The 19,663-nt window shown below is 38.6% G+C and overlaps 2 protein-coding genes across 11 annotated transcripts in view; one reads left to right on the top strand and one right to left on the bottom strand.

The window, feature by feature from the left end:
- The window catches only part of CPLANE1 (ciliogenesis and planar polarity effector complex subunit 1), a 129,951-nt gene extending 125,455 nt beyond the window's left edge, over window positions 1–4,496 (top strand). For 5 of the 7 annotated variants that reach the window (XM_079916597.1, XM_079916592.1, XM_079916593.1 and 2 more), the window contains 2 exons: window positions 3,318–3,490; window positions 4,016–4,495. In XM_079916597.1, the coding sequence (XP_079772723.1) occupies window positions 3,318–3,490; window positions 4,016–4,189 (347 nt within the window). In that variant the 3' untranslated portion in view covers window positions 4,190–4,495. Of the gene's footprint in view, window positions 1–3,317; window positions 3,491–4,015 lie in introns of all 7 variants that reach the window. The other 2 variants (XM_079916596.1, XM_079916595.1) reach the window with 2 other exon arrangements.
- Window positions 4,497–16,450: 11,954 nt separating this feature from the next.
- The window catches only part of NIPBL (NIPBL cohesin loading factor), a 193,268-nt gene continuing 190,055 nt past the window's right edge, over window positions 16,451–19,663 (bottom strand). For 3 of the 4 annotated variants that reach the window (XM_079916587.1, XM_079916586.1, XM_079916589.1), the window contains 2 exons: window positions 18,615–18,803; window positions 16,451–18,052 (listed from right to left, as the gene is read on the bottom strand). In XM_079916587.1, coding sequence (XP_079772713.1) covers window positions 17,687–18,052; window positions 18,615–18,803 — 555 coding nt within the window. In that variant the 3' untranslated portion in view covers window positions 16,451–17,686. Of the gene's footprint in view, window positions 18,053–18,573; window positions 18,804–19,663 lie in introns of all 4 variants that reach the window. The other variant, XM_079916588.1, reaches the window with a different exon arrangement.

Below are 19,663 nucleotides of genomic sequence, written 5' to 3'. Positions count from 1 at the left end.
TGTGCACCACAGCTACTGAGCCAACACTCTCTGGAGCCCATGCACCACAACTAGAGAGAAGCCTGCACACCACAACGAAGAGCCCGCACACCACAAAGATCCCGCATGCTGCAGTGAAGATTCCACCTGCCGCAACTAAGGCCCAATGCAGCCAAATAAAACAAAAAACAAACGAAAAACCTCAAATCCAACAGTACATTAAAAGGATCATACACCATGGTCAAGTGGGATTTTTTTCGAAAGATGCAAGGATTTTTCAGTACTGCAAATCAGTGTGCTATACCATATCAACAAATTGAAGAATAAAAACTATATGATCATCTCAATAGATGCAGAAAAAGCTTTTGATAGGGCTTCCCTGGTGGCGCAGTGGTTGAGAGTCCGCCTGCCGATGCAGGGGACATGGGTTCGTGCCCCGGTCCGGGAAGATCCCACATGCCATGGAGCAGCTGGGCCCGTGAGCCATGGCTGCTGAGCCTGTGCATCCGGAGCCTGTGCTCTGCAACGGGAGAGGCCACAACAGTGAGAGGCCCGCGTATGGCAAAAAAAAAAAAAAAAAAAAAAATAGGTTTTGACAAAATTCAACACCCATTTATGATAAAAACTCTCCAGAAAGTGGGCATTGAGGGAACATACCTCAACATAATAAAGGCCATATATGACAAACCCACAGCTAACATCACACAAAATTGTGAAAAGCTGAAAGCATTCCCTCTAAGATCAGGAACAAGACAAGGATGTCCACTCTCACCACTTTTATTCAACATAGTTTTGGAAGTTCTAGCAATCAGAGAAGAAAAGGAAGGAATGCAAATTGGAAAAGAAGAAATAAAACTGTCACTGTTCGCAGATGACATGATACTATACATACAAAATCCTAAAGATGCTACCAGGAAACCACTAGAGCTCATCAATGAATTTGGTAAAGTTGTAGGATACAAAATTAATGCACAGAAATCTCTGGCATTCCTATACACTAGCAATGAAAAATCAGAAAGAGAAATCAAGGAAACAATCCCATTTACCATTGCATCAAAAAGAATAAAATACCTAGGAATAAACCTACCTGTGGAGGCAAAAAGATCTGTACTATGAAAACTATAAGATGCTGATGAAAGGAAAGCAAAGGTGATGCAAATAGATGGAAAGATATACTATGTTCTTGGATTGGAAGAATCAATATTGTCAAAATGACTGTACTACACAAGACAATCTACAGATTCAATGCCATCCCTATCAAATTACCAATGGCATTTTTCACAGAACTAGAACAGAAAATTTTACAATTTGTATGGAAACACAAAAATGACCCCAAATAGCCAAAGACATCTTGAGAAAGCAAAACAGAGTTGGAGTAATCAGGCTCCCTGACTTCAGACTAAATGACAAAGCTACAGTAATCAAAACAGTATGGTACAGGCACAAAATCAGAAATACAGATCAATGGAACAGTATAGAAAATCCAGAGATAAACCCACACACCTATGGTCAATTAATCTATGACATAGGAGGCAAGAATATACAGTGAAGAAAAGACAATCTCTTCAATAAATGATGCTGGGACAACTGGACAGCTACATGTAAAAAAATGAAATTAGAACACTCCCTAACACCATACACAAAAATAAACTCAAAATGGATTAAAGACATAAATTAAGACTAGATACTATAAAACTCTTAGAGGAAAACACAGGCAGAACACTCTTTGAGGTAAATCACAGTAATATCTTTTTGATCCGTCTCCTAGAGTAATGGAAATAAAAATAAACCAATGGGACCTCATTAAACTCAAAAACTTGCACAGCAAAAGAAACCATAAACAAAACAAAAAGACAACCCATGGAATGGGAGAAAATTTTTGCAAACAATGTGACCAACAAGGGATTAATCTCCAAAATTTCCAAATAGCTCATGCAGCTCCTCGATATCAAAAAAAAAAACCCAATCAAAAAGTGGGCAGAAGACCTAAATAGACATTCCTCCAAAGAAGATAAACAGATGGCCAAGAGGCACATGAAAAGATGCTCAACATTGCTAATTATTAGAAAATTGCAAATCAAAACTACAATGAGATATCATCTCACACCAGTGAAAATGGCCATTGTCAAAAAGTCTACAAACAATAAATGCTGGAGAGGGTGTGGAGAAAAGGAATGTTGGTGGGAATGTAAATTCGTATATCCACTATGGAGAACGGTATGGAGGTTACTAAAAAATCTAAAACTAGAGCTACGATATGATCCAGCAATCCCACTCCTGGGCATATATCTTGAGAAAACCACGGTTCAAAAGGATACGTGTACCACAGTGTTCATTGCAGTGCTGTTTACAATAGCCAAGACATGGAAGCAACCTAAATGTCCATCAACAGAAGAATGGATAAAGAAGAAGTGGTACGTGTATACAATGGAATATTACTCAGCCATTAAAAAGAGTGAAATAGGGCTTCCCTGGTGGCGCAGTGGTTGAGAGTCCGCCTGCCGATGCAGGGGACACAGGTTCGTGCCCCGGTCTGGGAAGATCCCACATGCCGCGGAGCGGCTAGGCCCGTGAGCCATGGCCTCTGGACCTGCACGTCTGGAGCCTGTGCTCCGCAACAGGAGAGGCCACAACAGTGAGAGGCCCATGTACCGCAAAAAAAAAAAAAAAAAGAATGAAATAATGCCATCTGCAGCAACATGGATGGACCTGGAGATTATCATACTGAGCAAAGTACATCAGACAGAGAAAGACAAATATCATATGATAGCGCTTATATGTGGAATCTAAAAACAATGATACAAATGAACTTACTTACAAAACAAACAGACTCACAGACTTAGAGAACGAACTTATGGTTACCAGGGGAGAAGGGTGGGGGGGAGGGATAGATTGGGAGTTTGGGATTGACATATACATGCTTGCTATATTTAAAATAGATAACCAACAAGGACCTACTATTACTATAGCACAGGGAACTCTGCTGAATATTCTGTAATAACCTAAATGGGAAAAGAACTTGAAAAAGAATAGATACATGTATATGTATAACTAAATCACTTTGCTGTACACCTGAAACTAACACAACATTTTTAATCAACTGTACTCCAATATAAAATAAAAAGGAAAACAAAACAAAAGAGGTGGCCAGAATTCAATTTCCTTCTCTCACATAGAATAGGAATTGCTGGAACCCTAAAGCCAACCATATCCAGACCTTGTGATTTAAATATTAGGTAAGGTGTGACTGCCTTGGGTTTGATTATAAAAGTCATTGTAAGTAACAAACTTATAAATGAATCAGTCCTAATGTATGCATTGTTCTTTTCCCTTGAAAGGGTCTAATGCTCCCTGTCTGCGGTGTACAGAAAATCACACAAGTGCTGGTCTTGCCCCTCAAACCAAGGAGGTATGTTTAGAGTATGAGAGAGAGGAGACTGTGGTGAGCCCCTGGATGGTACCTTCAGACATCCGTGCGATTCTGTATGAGAGTCACAGTTCCCTTCTACAGGTACACGTTGTTCCAGGTTCCAGTTTGCCTAGTGGTTCCTTGGGTTCTTTAGGGTTTTTTTGTTGTTGTTTATTTATTTATTTAGTGGGATGTAGACATACTGAAAGATTATTAGGTCAGTTTGAAGTAGCGATTCAAAGCATCTACACTTGTGGCTTAGTACTCCAGCATATATCATGCAGAATTTTCCTTGACTGTGTATTTTCTTTTTAATCTAAAAAAAAAAAAAAAGACTCAAAAAACAAGACACAACAACAAAAATGTAAGAACAGATCATTGTACTATAGACATAAAAATCTATTCTGTCCACTCTTCAGACCTGGCACCAGCATCTTGTGTCGGGTGGTGCTCATTCAGCCCATTGCCAATCTAGATGTGCTGGGCAACCGCAGCCCTGGTTCCCTTCATGTTTCCTTCAGTGCTCGGTGGATGAGCAGCTCTAGAATCTTTGGAAAATTTAGTTCATGTTCCATTTATTTTTTCTCAGGCTAGGACCACAACTTACTGTCTTTCTCAATTTGATAGGACTCATCACCAACTGAAGAAAAGCCAGAGCCTCCTTTTGGGGTGGGTGGCCCGGACAGCTTGTCTGAGAGCACAGGCAGCATCCTCAGCAAGCTTGACTGGGATGCCGTCGAAGATATGGTGGCCGGTGTGGAGGACAAGAGCCCGTCTGTCCACCGGGCCCTGGACCTGTAAGACCTGAATGTCACTCTGCTTCCACGCAAAGGCCAGCAACTCAGTGTTGTAGTTCTGAAAGATCTGGGGGTTTAAGGGAGAGAAGCAATGAAAGAAGCAATGTGAATTTACCACCTGCAGGCATATTATTACCTGGATTAGACATTTTAAGAGGAAAAATAAACATTTCTCAATAAGTTTGCCTTCGAGGGAAAGGGGTTAACTATAGATGTGTTATATGTTTTTGCATTTGACTTATTATCTTTAGGTATAATTTTTTAAATGATGAAATAAACAGTACCTTTCAAGCCAAGCTTGTATAATATTTAAGCTTCTTTCAATAAAAACCTTCTGTCTTGCCTCATCCTTTACCCCCTGAGTTTTAAGAAGCAACCTTAGCTGGGTCAACCTGATAGGAAAAAAAATGCTTTCATTGAGGTGAAGAAAATCACACTCTCACCAGAGACGCTCAATAATGAACTCCATTTTAAAAGATATCCTAAAATTGTGTAGGACTTGGCTGTGGGGTGAAAAGGAACCAGCCACCTTCCACTAATCCTGAACTTCTAAATAAAACATGTTCCACATGGGCCAGGTCTTCTGTCCTCTGCCCTGTATCGTGAAAAGCCTTGGAGGTAGAAAGAGTTGGATACTTTGGGTGCCTTGCAGAGTCTGGCCACTGCTACTACCCTGCACTTTGATCTCTGCCTTGTCAGCTCAGTGGGGCCACTGTGGTCTGCTTGGACATAGCTCGTTATGCTGGAGTTGGGATAATACCCTTAAAGCAGAGAGCCAAGCATTTATGAGACTTACCTCATGAGCTTCCCTTCCCTCGGGGATCACTGTCTCGCACTGCACGATGCTGTCCAGTGTCTAAAAGCAGTTGCCTCACATTTTTTGTCCAATTTTATGGTTAAGGCATGCAGACTGGTCACGTGCCAGTTACTTTGTCATAGCTGCAAGTGGAAGTCTTTTCTTGGTCTCAGTCAATTTTACATCCGTACAGCAAACCTGAAAATAAGGACTGAAGGAGGGTAGAGCATGTCAGCAGAAGACTGATGGTCCTAGGCAGCCTCCAGCCTCTAGCTTGAATATGTTCTCTTAGTCTTCAAAAAACTGCAGTACGACAGTTTTGTAGCATGCCTGACACAGGAAAGAAACATCCTTACAAGGAAGGGTCTAGACTGCATACCTTCCAAACAAGGGTTAAAAGAAGCAGTTTCCATATCTAGATTTCAAGCACTTACCATGCTTGGGAATACCTCCAGTTATCAAAAGGATTCCCCAATTTCTCAAAACAATATTATTTTGCTCACATTTTTATTAGAAAATATACGGCATTTAGTATCATGTATATCTAAACTAAAGCCACATCTGAGTGTCCTGTTCTTAATTCTGGCTGAGTTTGGAATCTGTTAGCAAAGGAAGCTCAGACACAAAGCCGCCAAGAAATTATATCCGTGGGCCTGGCTTAGAAACACCAACTGCAGCCTTCCTTTCCTACTTCAGCTCCTACTGATAAATTAATTTTATTCCTTCTAAGACCTAAGTGAAAGGATAATAAAAGAATTTTTAAATGTACAAATCAACACAAACGAAGAGAACTGGAGAGGAGATATCACTGGAGGAGAGAAGTCACAGGAGGTGTAAGAGGGTGAGGAGGCCATAATAGAATTTGTGCAGAGGAGGATAGTGACGAACAGTGAATTTAAGACTCAGAGCTGACAAGCACAGAAAGGGACCCAGGGAGACAATCACGGTGTAAGTCTTAGAACAGTTGCAACTCCTCATCTCTGTATCCCTTGTGCAAAGAGCTCCCAGTAGCTATGCCCGAGGCAGGAGTCCAACTTCCCACCTGATTACTTTAGAGCAGAGACCAGCAAATCTGGCCTGCTTTCTGTTCTTGTAAATAAAGTTTTACTGAAAGACAACCTGCCCATCCATTCACATGATATCTACGCTGCTTTTGCTTGTCAGTGGCAGAGTTGCATAGTTGCTACACAGACCATGTGACTTGCAAAGCCTGAAATACTTATTTTCTGACTCTTTAGAGAAAGTTTGCCAACCACTGCTCTAGAGTGGAGCTCACCAGATGAAATCCACCTCTAACCCTTCAGAGCTTCAATAAAGAGCTTCAATAAGCTTTCTAGTACCTTGCTCAAAAACCTGAATGGACAGTTAGGCATCACTTGACACAAAGAGAAAGCCCTTTTCATGAAAGGGAGAGTCAAAATTAAATGAGCAAAACAACAACAAAAAGATCATGCAAGAAATAGAACAAGTGGTTTTTTAAAGCTAACAAATTGGAAGGCTCAGGCAACGACAGAGGAAGCCCTATTCTCACATTTCCGTTAATAAAGAAGACATATTTCTTATTGGTGAGTGGCAAGAGTTCAACATCAATTGATTCCCATTTTAAAAACGAGTATACATGCATTCACCAAGTCCCTACTTCTGGCGTTTGACGAGTAAGGGGCAGCTACTTCAGGAAGCTAAGTAGATTAAATGTTTGCTTTGCAGAGCACTCCCCCAGCAGATGGATGGGTGTCTAGATTTGGGGCAAATGGCAGCCAGCTGGACTGCAAGTCCAGGCTACAATATGTTCTCTCCCCTGGCTCTACGGACAATAAAGCTGTTAGTTTTATCTGTATCTGACTGCAGTTTATAATTCTAATCAGAATTCCAAGGACTGAGGAATGTGATTTATCAGCCTCCTTAACTCTGAACACGTGAAGCACTGGCTGTGGCTTGAGCTCAGGCCTCCAAATGGCGAGGATGCTACTTTTTAATCTGACAGATAGATAAATATGAGATGTTGCATTCATAAAATAAAACAAGTTACTGTATGAAAGGAGCAATCAGAGAACAAGAAGAAACTCTTTGAAATTTAAAATATAGCTGAAATAAAAATTTTAATAGCAGAGTTAGAAGATAAAGTCGAAAAACTCTCAAAGATAGACTCAAAAGAAAAAAAAAAAAAAAGCAAAAAACGTAACTGAGATCAGTCCAGGAAGAATAATATCTGACTAACAGAAATTATAGAGAGGGGCTTCCCTGGTGGTGCAGTGGTTAAGAATCCGCCTGCCAATTCAGGGGACACGGGTTCGATCCCTGGTCCGGGAAGATCCCACATGCCGCGGAGCAGCTAAGCACATGCACCACAACTACTGAGTCTATGCTCTAGAGCCTGCGAGCCACAACTACTGAGTCCATGTGCCACAACTACTGAAGCCCATCCACCTAGAGCCCATGCTCCACAACAAGAGAAACCACCGCAATGAGAAGCCCACGCACCACAACGAAGAGTAGCTCCTGCCCGCTGCAACTAGAGAAAGCCTGCACACAGCAACGAAGACCCAACACAGCCAATAAATTAATTAATTTAAAAAAAAATTATAGAGAGAAGAAACCAAGGGGAAGAAATTATCAAAGAAAATTCTCCATAGCTAAGAACACAGATCAAAAGTCTATAACATGCTCTGTAGAATGAATTTCACAAAGAGATCCACTAAGAAACACCATAGTGAAATTTTACAATATGAGAAATAGAGAAAATATTCTAAGTTTCTAGAGCGGGAAAGCACAAGTCATAAACAAAGGAATAATCATCAATGTGGTAGCAGCCCTCTTAACAGCAACAACACAGGCTAGATTATGGTGAAAATACTTTCAAAGGGAAAAATTTCCATTTAGAATTTTAGACCCAGCTATCAACCATGAGGTGAGAATAATGACATTTTCAGACATCTAATGATTCGAAAATTTTGTCCTTATGTGTCCATTCTTAGGAAACTACTACAGGATATGCTCAACCAAACTGAACATTTTTAAGCAAAAAGGAGGAAGTTTTGGGTTCCAGACATGGGTTCTGGATCCTACCAGAAGAGGGATAGAAAAAGTCTGGTAGAACACCTTTGCAGCAGTCCTGAAAAATCGGTCCAGATTGGTGCAAAAGTAAGAACAGCTCCAGGAAGGAGTTTCTTGATGGAGGAATGCAAGAGGGGCAGGGAGGGAGAAGACTCAAACAAATGAATGATATGAAAGAAATCTGTAATTCTTTTGGAGCTCTATGTGGAAATTATGTAAGTGAAAAAGCAAAGCAATTTCACTAAAAGGAAAACAAGAATATACGATAAAGGAAATGTATTCATAGTAAACTTAGCTCTAATTGAACAATATTTACATAGTTTTATATTACATAAATTCCTATTAAATATACTGATATCCATACTGGGAGGAGAGGGAAAGACTATAAGAGCCAAGTCTTTATCATAAAAAAGTCAATAGGGGACTTCCCTGGTGGTCCAGTGGTAAAGAATCCACCTTCCAATTCAGGGGACACGGGTTCGATCCCTGGTCGGGGAACTAAGATCCCACATGCCACGGGGCAACTAAGCCCGCGTGCTCTAGAGCCTGCATGCCACAACTAGAGAGAAGCCTGCACGCTGCAACAAAAGATCCCACATGCCTCAACAAAGATCCCGTGTGCCGCAAAAATAAACTAAGTCAATAGATGATAATATAATTCAATATCTAAGTTCCAGAGTTAATAAATTGCAACAGTACATTCTTTAGAAATATGCATGTTAGCTACCCAAGGAAATCAGAGTGGTTGCCTGTAATTATATTAAAAGCCTGTCTCATTAAAATCTATCTTGGAATTACTCTGAACTGTATAAAAAGGATTTTAAAGATTCAGTTGACAGTTTTAAGCTATCCAAGACTATTTTTCTCTTTTTTGGTTCCTTTCCTCACTTCAAATCATGATTATTCCTCATGGGCTGTCCTCCAGATGAATCAGGGGTAAGTCATGTTGTCTTTTGTGTGGATATCTACCCAGGAATACTTGTCTCACTCATCAAAACTTACTAAGGAAATTCACACCTGTTCTCTCCTTGTTACAATTTAATTTTTAATTGTTGGCCATTATTTCAGCCTACCAAAGCTATGTGACCAACTTAAACATCCTAACCACTTCTACAAATAAGGCTACTTCTCTCCTTCTACCACCACCACCCCAGCCAGAGTTATCATCATCACCTTCCACAGGGCGTTATTGGTCCCCCCATATCATTGTCAGTGCTCTTTAAAAAATGCAAATCTGGACTTCCCTGGTGGTGCAGTGGTTAAGAATCCGCCTGCCAGTGCAGGGGACACAGGTTCAATCCCTGGTCTGGGAAGATCCCACAGGCCACAGAGCGACTGAGCCCGTGCGCCACAACTACAGAGCCTGCGCTCTAGAGCCTGCGAGCCACACAACTGCTGAGCCCATGCACCACAACTACTGAAGCCCATGCACCCTAGAGCCTGCGCACCACAACTACTGAGTCTGCATGCTGCAACCACTGAAGCCTGCGTGCCTAGAGCCTGGGTTCCGCAACAAGAGAAGCCACCGCAATGAGAAGCCCTCGTACAGCACCAAAGAGTAGCCCCCACTCTGCACAACTAGAGAAAGCCCCTGCACAGCAATGAAGACCCAATAAAGCCAAAATAAAATAAAATAAATTTAAAAATAAATAATTAAAAATGCAAATCTGACTTCACAAAAGCAAATCCCTGTTCTACTTCCCACCTATCTTAATTTCTTAATGGCTCCCCATTGCTCATAGGACATCCTTAACATGGCCTACAAAAGCGTGATTTGGCCCATCTATTTCATCAGCTTCATCATTACTTTTTTTTTCTCTGCCATTCACAGGAACTGCAAAGCTTTAAGCGATATGCGCTTTTCTTCAGGCCCTTTGCATATGCCTTGTCATCAATTTGGGATTCTTCTTGCATCCCCTTCTTTCATCTAATTTTTTTCCCTCAGACTTTACAGAGTTCAACTATCATGTCCCTAAGGAATGAACTGCTGGGAACCAAAAAAAAAAAAAAAAAAGAGAAGTTCTCCCTTTTATCAGTGGTTCAACCAACATTATTTGGTATCTATTATATATATTACATGTCAGGCTTTATCCGAGGATTAGTTTCACTTGGAGAAGGAAGCCTTTCTTGTCTCCCCCAACCCTCCAGACTATTTTAGTGCTACATACTCTCATGATTTCTGTTACTTTTCCTTTTAAGCACTCATTTCAACTGTAACTTAATAACTATAATTGTGTACTTTGTGGTTCATTTCCTATCTCTTCCACTAGAAACACAAGCTTGTTGCCAATGGGTCCAGCACAGTTTGTTGCTGATAGTATGCACTCAGCAAATACTTGTAAAATAACTGAATTTGCAAAAACTAAAAGTAATGAACCAGTGTCAATACCAAGTGATCTCCAAGACAAACAGTATGACAGGAAAAAAAAGAGGTAGAATCCAATGCTTTAAGCTCAGGAAAGGAGTGCAGAATGTAGCCTGTGATTCCTTCATCTCTGCAGTACCAAACTCCACCTGTTCACTTGATTCATTCATTCTTACGGTCACATTCTCTACCCGGTTTCCAGAACCACTCTACCTCAGAAATCCCACACAGTCCTCTGACTTTATCACTCCACTACTCCACTTCCGCCACTCTCATTCTACTTGCTCTCCCACTTCATGGAGACCTCTGAACTTTGATCCTTCCATTTTCTCTCAGTCCAGCTCTTCAACTATACCCCCAACAAACTCCCGCCCCTGGCTCACTGATGAGTCACTCCTGCTGTGCAGCTGAGTGCTGCTGGGAAAAATAATGCCGTTTGGCATCTTCACAATCCCCCACATTGTAGCCAGTGAGTGCTTTTTCTGAACCACAACCCTGAGGATATTTACTGTTTAAAGCCCTTCCAAACTCTTAAATATGCTTTTTAGGCCCTTTATTATCTGCTTTTCTCTCTAGCTTCACTACTCAGCATTTCAGTACTCTGTTGTCTCTCTTCCCGCCCTTGCCACTCTCCCTGATTCTCATTTATTTCTCAACTCAACCACAATCTGGCTTTGCTCTCATCCTCCCTGAAACAACTCTCCCTAAAATTTACCATTTACATCCTGAATGGCGGGATCAAGCATTTTTCAGTCTCAGTCTTACTGTGGCATTTCACGTGCTGCTCTCTACCTTCCTGAAACTCTATAATCCCTTAGTTCTGGATTCTTCCCAGGCTCTTCTAATCATTTCACCTGCCTCCATCACAAATGCATATTTTCTTGCTGCACCTTAAATGTTAGTAGCCTCCAAGGTTGTTCTTTGGCTCTGCACTGCTCGCTGTAACTACAACTTACGTGGCTGATGAGTCCCAAATGCAGCCCTTGACCAAACGTCCCCCCGAAAGTGTCATGTTCCCACCTTCTGCACATCACCTGAACATCCCATAGGCACTCACTTTCAACAGATTTAAAATTGAAACTAGTCATCTAAAGTAGAGAAACCCGATAGCTATTCTAGACAACGGCCTTCTTTTACCTTATCAGTCAACTGTCAAGTCTTGCTGTTTTTAGTTCCTAAATACATCTGCAATCTCTCCAATCTTCTTTATCCCTACTATTATCATTATCCTAGTTCAGGCTCTAACCATCCCTGAGACTATATTGCACTAATATCCTCTTCTTGACACCCTTAAATCTATCCTCTAGTAGCAGCCGGAGTGAGCTTTCAGTAATCCCTTGCTTAAGGTCCTTCCACTCCCTACACATTTAAATTCTCGTAATTCTATACTTACCTCTCCTTAGTTCTGTAACTTCATTTTTCGATACTTTTCTACCCACACCCTGTGCTGCTCACACTTCAAGTTCCCACTTAGCATGGCTAAATGATTTTATTTACCAAACTTCATGTAACACTTATTTCTGAAACAATGGCTTCAGACTATGTCTTCTGACTTCTCATCAATCCAAGTTTTAGTCTTCTATATTAAGCCAGATAATGTAAAAGATAATTAAAAAGAGAACACATAAAATATTAAATTTTGGGCTTCCCTGGTGGCGCAGTGGTTAAGAATCCGCCTGCCAATGCAGGGGACACGGGTTTGAGCCCTGGTCCAGGAAGATCCCACATGCCGCGGAGCAACTAAACCCATGCGCCACAACTACTGAGCCTGCGCTCTAGAGCCCACAAGCCACAACTACTGAAGCCTGTGCACCTAGAGCCCGTGCTCTGCAACAAGAGAAGCCACTGCAATGAGAAGCCTGTGCATAGCAACAAAGACTAGCCCCCACTCACCGCAATTAGAGAAAGCCCGGGCGCAGCAACGAAGACCCAACGCAGCCAAAAAATAAATTAAATATATATATATACATACTACATTTTACCATATCCATTTATCTAACAGGATGGTGGGCATCTCAAAAGTTACATTTAGCCATCAAGTAGCCTTCATTCAGATTTCAACGTGTGCCTGAAGAATGACCTGACGAAATCTTCCTTATTAAGCACATCTGGAGGGTTGCTCTTGGCTCACTCTTGGCTCTAAGTAAGTATGTAGCTTATAGGTAACAAGTCACCTCTTTGAGCTTCAACTTCACCTTAAAAAGAAGGGTTTGGATTAGAAAGGATCTCTTAACTTGTAATCCGTAGGTTTTCAAGTCAGGTCATTCATACATAGACCTGGGTGGGGTAACCATAAATCCCTTGAAATTGTATGCACAATTCTGGATATAAATTTGTTCAGTTTTCTAAGGAGAGAGAGTTCATGGTTTTCATTAGGTTCTCAAAGAAGTTCATGAATTACAAAGTGGTTAAGAACATCTGGATTAAAGGATTTCTCAGATTCCTCAGATTGTGTAATTCTGTATTTTTAAAACTATGGAATGTGCAGATCCACTGTTGGTTTAGCTTTTATGACAAACCTAGATTATAATTACTTTTCCCTTTCATTTCAGAATCTAAATCTAATAAGGGTAAGCCTAAATTATAATTCTAGGCAAGTTATGATCAAGCCAAACTTACAGGCATGTCTTAGCAGAAGAAAGGCTAATGTCAAAGGTGAAGACCCTAGAACTACTTGACAAAGTAACACAAAATAACTTTTCATTTCTAAGTGTCTAAGTGACTGAGATTAAACAATGACTGAAAAAAATAACAAATACAAACACAGAGGCAAAATTCCATTCAGCAAAAACTGTAATGCCTATGAACTATAGAGTAAAAAATAATCAGTTTGTAGTCCACTTATTTCAAACAATAATTAACACAAAAGTTTCTAACAGAGGGACTATAATCCTAGGGTATCCTCTGTTATCTATTTAAACCTCTGTTTCCTTACTTCAGTTCTTTATCTCCAATTGCTTGCTTGGCATTTGCCAAGTAGAATTCAAAGGATGTTTATCACCATCTGTCTGAAAACTAGACCTATCTCCTTACTTCATTATCTCTGTAATGGTACCTCTGTTCTAATTATCCACGCTCAAGAATACATGAGTTTGGATGAGAGACAACGACTCTTAAATGTACAATAAATTCAGGTAAGAAAAATGATTACAAACCAGAAAATAACTGTTATCCCTCTATTTAGAATTAACTATTTTCTTAAGAATCCAAAGACTTTATTCATGAAAAATTTGCAAATAAAAGGCAGATGAAGATCCATATAAAAACTAAAAAAGGACGTATTTTGAGGAAAGTGAAAATATGAACACTTACTGGATACTTGAGGTCAAGGAGTATTTAACATTTAAAGATATTTTTATAGATGAAATAATATGATGCCTCGGATTTGTTTCAGAAAAATGAGGGAGAGGAGTGTATAGGGTATAATGCAAACAAGCTTGATCAGAAATTCAGAATTGATTGAAACTGAGTGGTAACTACATGGTGGTTCCATAACAAAAAGTTAAAAGTTAAATTCTGATGAGAAAAAAAAATTGTGTGCATATGGCATCACTATGAGCAACGAAGCCATACACAACGGGAGTCTTAAAAAGGAAGGGGGGGTTGGTGGTTTTCTCTTGGTTGTCATGCAAAACGTATGAGGATTTTATGACCACTTGGTCAATATACTATACAAACTGCAATTTGGTCAGTGACCTTTCTATCATACCAAATTTACACACAAATGTTTCTCAGATGGGACCAATAGGACAAGTGAATTAAAAAAACCTTCACATAAATAAAAATAAAATCAATTTGTGTAATAAGTATCTCCTATGACAAAAATTAGCGAAGGGTTAAACTTCATAAATAGTTTTAAAATGAGCAAGGCAAAAGGTTCACACAAGCAGAACTTTTGTAGAGCAAACATTACTATCGAATGTTTCAAATTATTATTTTTAATGGGTAAACTGATGCATTTTATATTTGCAAAAGTAATCTTATTCCAGTTGATATCAATATTTCTAAAGATGCAGACTACCTGAACATTAAGATAGGGACCAGGATGAGTGCTTTATGCAACTAAAAATGGTGTGTGGGAGAGGGAGAACCATACACCTTCTTGGTTAAATTCACTTTCTAAATGAAGGTATGATAAATTTGCTTGCTGGTCATGAAATCTATTGGGTTGGCCAAAAAGACTTACCTGTCTTCATGAAACAGACTACAGTTGTTACAAATTGCCGTGTCCTTCAGTTTACCTGCTAACAATTCAAATACTCAACATATTAACAGAATAAGCCATATACTACTTTCCCCTAAAAGTTCAGAATTTCTTCTCCTAGAGATTACTAAATTCTATTTCCTGAATTTGTATCTTGGTATGGATTTTTTAAAAAATGACCCATTCGTCAAAACAACAAATAATTTAAATAAGAAAATATTAAATTTCATATTAATATAAAAAGTGAAGGCATACTTAGAAATGTTCATTTCAAATATAACCTCTTTTCAATACAAATCAATAAAACATGGTACAGCTTACTACTTATCAACAAACTATAGATTGAAATTTGTATATTCCCAATACACTTCAAAATTTTGATTTTGTATAATTGACTGCCAAGGCCTTAACTTATTTTAGTGTTAAGACCTAAAATCACATTTGAGAAATCTACTTTTTGAAAACCTTGGTTTGTATATTTAAGGGTTTCATCAATTATATCAATATTAATATATTAATAGCTAAAATATTGGAGCTTAGCATAGATGGAAAATTCCTGAAGACAGCAATTCATCTATGACCAACCAAGCTAACAGAAGCATTACTCTAAATAGGATCCCCAAGTATATATACTCCAAGGATCCTTTAAGAACTGTTTACTTTCAAGAGGGATCCTCTCCTTTAATGCTTGATGTTCAATTAACTTAAGAGTAGTGAGATGCAATTACTCCAACTCCAAATTTAAATCCCTATTATAACACTTAAAAGCAGATTACTAAATCCTGCTGAGCCTCAGTTTTCCTTATCTACAAAATGGGGAAAAAAGATTTAACTAGCAGAGTTTTTGTAAAAATTAAAAGACACCATGGGGACTTGCCCGGTGGTGAAGTGGTTAAGAATCCACCTGCCAATGCAGGAGACACAGGTTCGAGTCCTGGTCCAGGAAGATCCCACATGCCGCGGAGCAACTAAGCCCGTGTGCCACAACTACTGAGCCTCTGTTTCTAGACCCCGCGTGCCACAACTGAAGAGCACGTGCCTAGAGCCCATGCTCCGCAACGAGAAGCCACCTCGATGAGAAGTCCACGCACTGCAGAGTAGCCCCCACTCGCCGCAACTAGAGAAAGCCCGCATGCAGCAACGAAGACCCAACGCAGCCAAAAACAAACAAACAAATAAATAAATGTTCCTTTAAAAAAAAACAAACACCATGCATCACTGAATGTCAGCATTCAAAACTGGCTGTTTTTTTTTTACCCACATCTCTATTCTTTAAAATTCTAGAGGCTGGGTTTTACATTCTACTTTTCCTAACTGGTATTTTACTCTTATTGATATATCATTGTTGTTTTCAAAAGCCACCTCAAATCTTTTGCTGATAAAACTCCAGAGGCGAAAAAACCCAATCTATAATAGTTTTGTCCCACGTGGTTCATGGTAAAAAGGAAGAGGAAACATGCAATTAAGTGGAAGAAAAAGAAGAATGAGAAAACATTTCCTTCAAGAAAATGTTCTGAAATAATTCCACATAGGAAATGGATCCTGTAAAGGTATTTTCATAGTGGTTTAATAGGTGTTCACAAAAAGGTACTTTATGGCAATGTCACTCTTCCTCACAAATTGAGTATCTTCATTTATTGGCCAATTTCATAAAACTTAACATTCTAGAGGTCAGATTTAAAAAGCTGACTTAAAAATAGTACATATTTTTAAAAAGACTTAACTTTGAAACAGACCTCATCCCCTGTAAATTTTAGGCATTACTATTTCTGAGCATCAACTATGCAAATCAACTAATTAAATACCCACCTCCCCATCTGTAGTAACAGATAAATGACAACTGCTCCCAAAAGATGTATAAAACATTTAGAATAGAAAATGAGTAAACATCTCAACTAGTAAAATTATTCCTTTTTCAGCATTAAAAAATAACTTGTGAAAAATGTAATGTTATTATGAAGTGTCATAGTCATCTCAATTCTATTTTGAAAATAACACATGGCATAATTTTAACTAAGAGAAATGCTAGTTTTCCAAAATAGCATGACTGTTACCTTTCCCCAAGACTGTTATCTTTTCCCAAGGTTTAAAAAATAAATATTACCATCATGACATTACTAGAAAGAAATTGAAGCATACAAGGAATAAACTATAGTTTCTTTTTATATCAAAATGTACTCTTGAAAATGTGTTTGGCACAGTGCTAAATCATATATAGTTAATACTAAATATTGCAGGATACAATAAAACCCTGGAATTAACTGTTTACACCCTCTTATGGGAATGAAAATAATAGATACCAATTATTCAGAAGTCAGCCTATACAAACTGTATAAACAATATTTCATGTTTTGTTTTGAAAACCAGTGATATAATAAATTTTACATAAAAGACTGCAAAATAATATAAATGGATTTAAACAGATCTTTACAATAAGAAATTCAAATGGAAACAGACAAGTAACAAAGAGAAGTAAAAAAATTTATTGCAGTATTCGCTCCACCAGATTGCCTGGGGATCCCTTTTCTTGTATTGTTTTCAGGGTGACCTAATACATCAAAATCTACATTTACAAAAACTCCTTCTGCAGATAGGTCATAGATACTGCATGCTTTTTTTTTTTTTTTTTTCCAACAGAATAAATTATATATCCAGGAGATTCTGCCATTTTACAGCCTGGAAAAAACAATGCTTCCCTGGAAACTGGGCTAAGCTAAAGAAAGCCATCCGCTGCTAGGTTAAACTCCAAGAACACTTTATTAAGAACATTAACAGACTAATTTCCAACATTCACTTGTTTATTTTTTAAACAGAAAGTTTTTTTTCCAAGATATAAACAATTTTTGTTAAACTATAATACAGTGGGAGTAAAAATGAACTGAGAATCTGTTTCTGCTGCACAACAGCGAAGGGAGCTCCCACAAAAATGTTTTGCCCAACATTTCCTTCTTTTGTTCCTGCATCCCAGGTTCCATTCTTACTCTTCATAAAACTGATTTTTTTTTTGCCAGAATGTTGATATTTCAAGTTTTTCTGCCTTTAAAAAAAAACTCCTGTAAATTTGGCTGCATGTACAAATTCATTAGCTGGAAGTCCCGTCCTTGGCGGCATACAGGGATCGTAAAGTCTGAACAACTTTATTAGTCAGCTTATTAGCACTCGTTAGAGCAATTTTTTTGTAAATAATGTCTGACTCTTTAATAGTGTCTACCCAAGGCACCAGTTTGCGGCCATCACGGCGCTTAGCCTCAGTCCAGGAGCCACTGTAGGAGCCTGCCATCCACTGAACACTGAAGCCATTGCTGGTTTTCTGTACTACTCTTGCAATTTGTGGTCGATCTTTGTACTTTGGACAGCAAATAGCGATGACATCCATGACGTCAACACTTTCATTCATCTGTGCTGCCAACTCCGTAGAGTCTGAATTTCGTTTTGACCTTCTCAATGACTAAAACATTGGGAGGGGGGAAAAAAGACCAAGTGTTACACAAAATAATTTTAGTGAAATTATTGTTTTTATTGCTTTTAATCCCTTGACGCCGGGAGTTGGGATTTCCCAGCACACTTCCATTGCCGGCAATGAGACGCACCGTGACCGCCAGCGCCAAGGGGTTAACATATACTTGTAAAACCATGTAACTCTTAATTTGTACCCGTGTCTTTACTCTTATTGATATATAAAATTATATATACATATGAACCATAAAGCTACATAAAACTTATCAACAATAAAAAAGGATAACACACATTAATACAATCCAAAGAAAAATTAATAACCCTTTATGCTGGATAAATCTCATTTCTGTTTTTTTCTTTTTTATTGTCTTTTATGTTAAACTTTCTACAAAAGGATGTATAAATGGATAAGTAGAGAATTTCTATCTACAAAATGTTTTCTCTCATAAGTATTACATTACTTGGTGTACATTTAATAGACTGACATATATAAGCACATAAAAATCATTTTACGTAATACGCTGCGAAATACGTTGACTCCTCCTCCGCCTCACCCCTGAAGTGCCTCCTCCTCTATCCTCCCCATCACTTTCATCATCTTCTGTCTCTGCTGCTGCATTATTTTTAGGGCTGCCTCCTCCAAGCAGCGAGGTAATTGCTTTGTTCCGAGCATTTGTGCTAGCTGACACCTCCCCTTCTTCTTCCTCTTCATCAGGGTCCAGATGTTCCATGAGAAGTTTGAACTACAAAAATTAGATATTAATTTAGAATTTTAAGTAAATTTTTTCAAACAAGACTGCCAAATTCCTAAATGTTTTCCTTTATTTAAAATTTTTTCCTAAATGTTTTCCATGGTAGTGGTTTGGTGTGGGTGAAACAGACTTTAGCTATTGTCCAAGTTGGGGGCTGGCAAACATTTTCTGTAAAGAGCCAGATAGTAAGTATTTTTGGCTTTGCAGGCCAAAATGCAATACAAAAATGAATGGGCATGGCTGTTTCAATAAAACTTTATTTTACACAAACAGGCAGTTGGTCAGATTTGGCCCATAAGCCAGATGTTGCGGACCCTGATCCAAGTTATCAAGCAGCCAAGTGATTACTAATTATTGACAGACTTTTAAACATTTCTGCCCCCATTTTCTGCTCTCCACCAAGATAAGAGGATACAACAGGAAACAAAAAATGTTGAATTTTAAAGAACTAAAATAAATGTCAAATTTAGAGTACAAGGTTTGCAGTCTATGAATAATATGAAAACCACTGTGTACATTACATTCTTGGTCAAAAAAAGTCATTATTAGTTGTGTTCAACTACTAGCTTTAAGTAGATTAAAATTAAAGACTTTATTTTTACTTTTTAGGACAATCTCAAAAATTTTTTGAAAACATTAAAAAACTTTTATTCTGGTAAAATATACATAACATAAAATTTACCATTTAAAAGTGTTTAATTCATTGACAGTAAGTATATTCACACTGTTGTACAATCATCACCACAGTCACTTCAAAAACTTTTTCATCATCCCCCAAAGAAACTCAATCTGTACCCATTCAATACTCCCCCCCATTCCTGAGACAGTGGATGTAAGAAGAACTACAATCC

Source organism: Stenella coeruleoalba (assembly GCF_951394435.1).
Source record: "Stenella coeruleoalba genome assembly, chromosome: 3".
Taxonomy (NCBI): domain Eukaryota; kingdom Metazoa; phylum Chordata; class Mammalia; order Artiodactyla; family Delphinidae; genus Stenella; species Stenella coeruleoalba.
The sequence above is the reverse complement of the archived record's forward strand: the minus strand, read 5'-3'. Positions and strand labels throughout refer to the sequence as shown.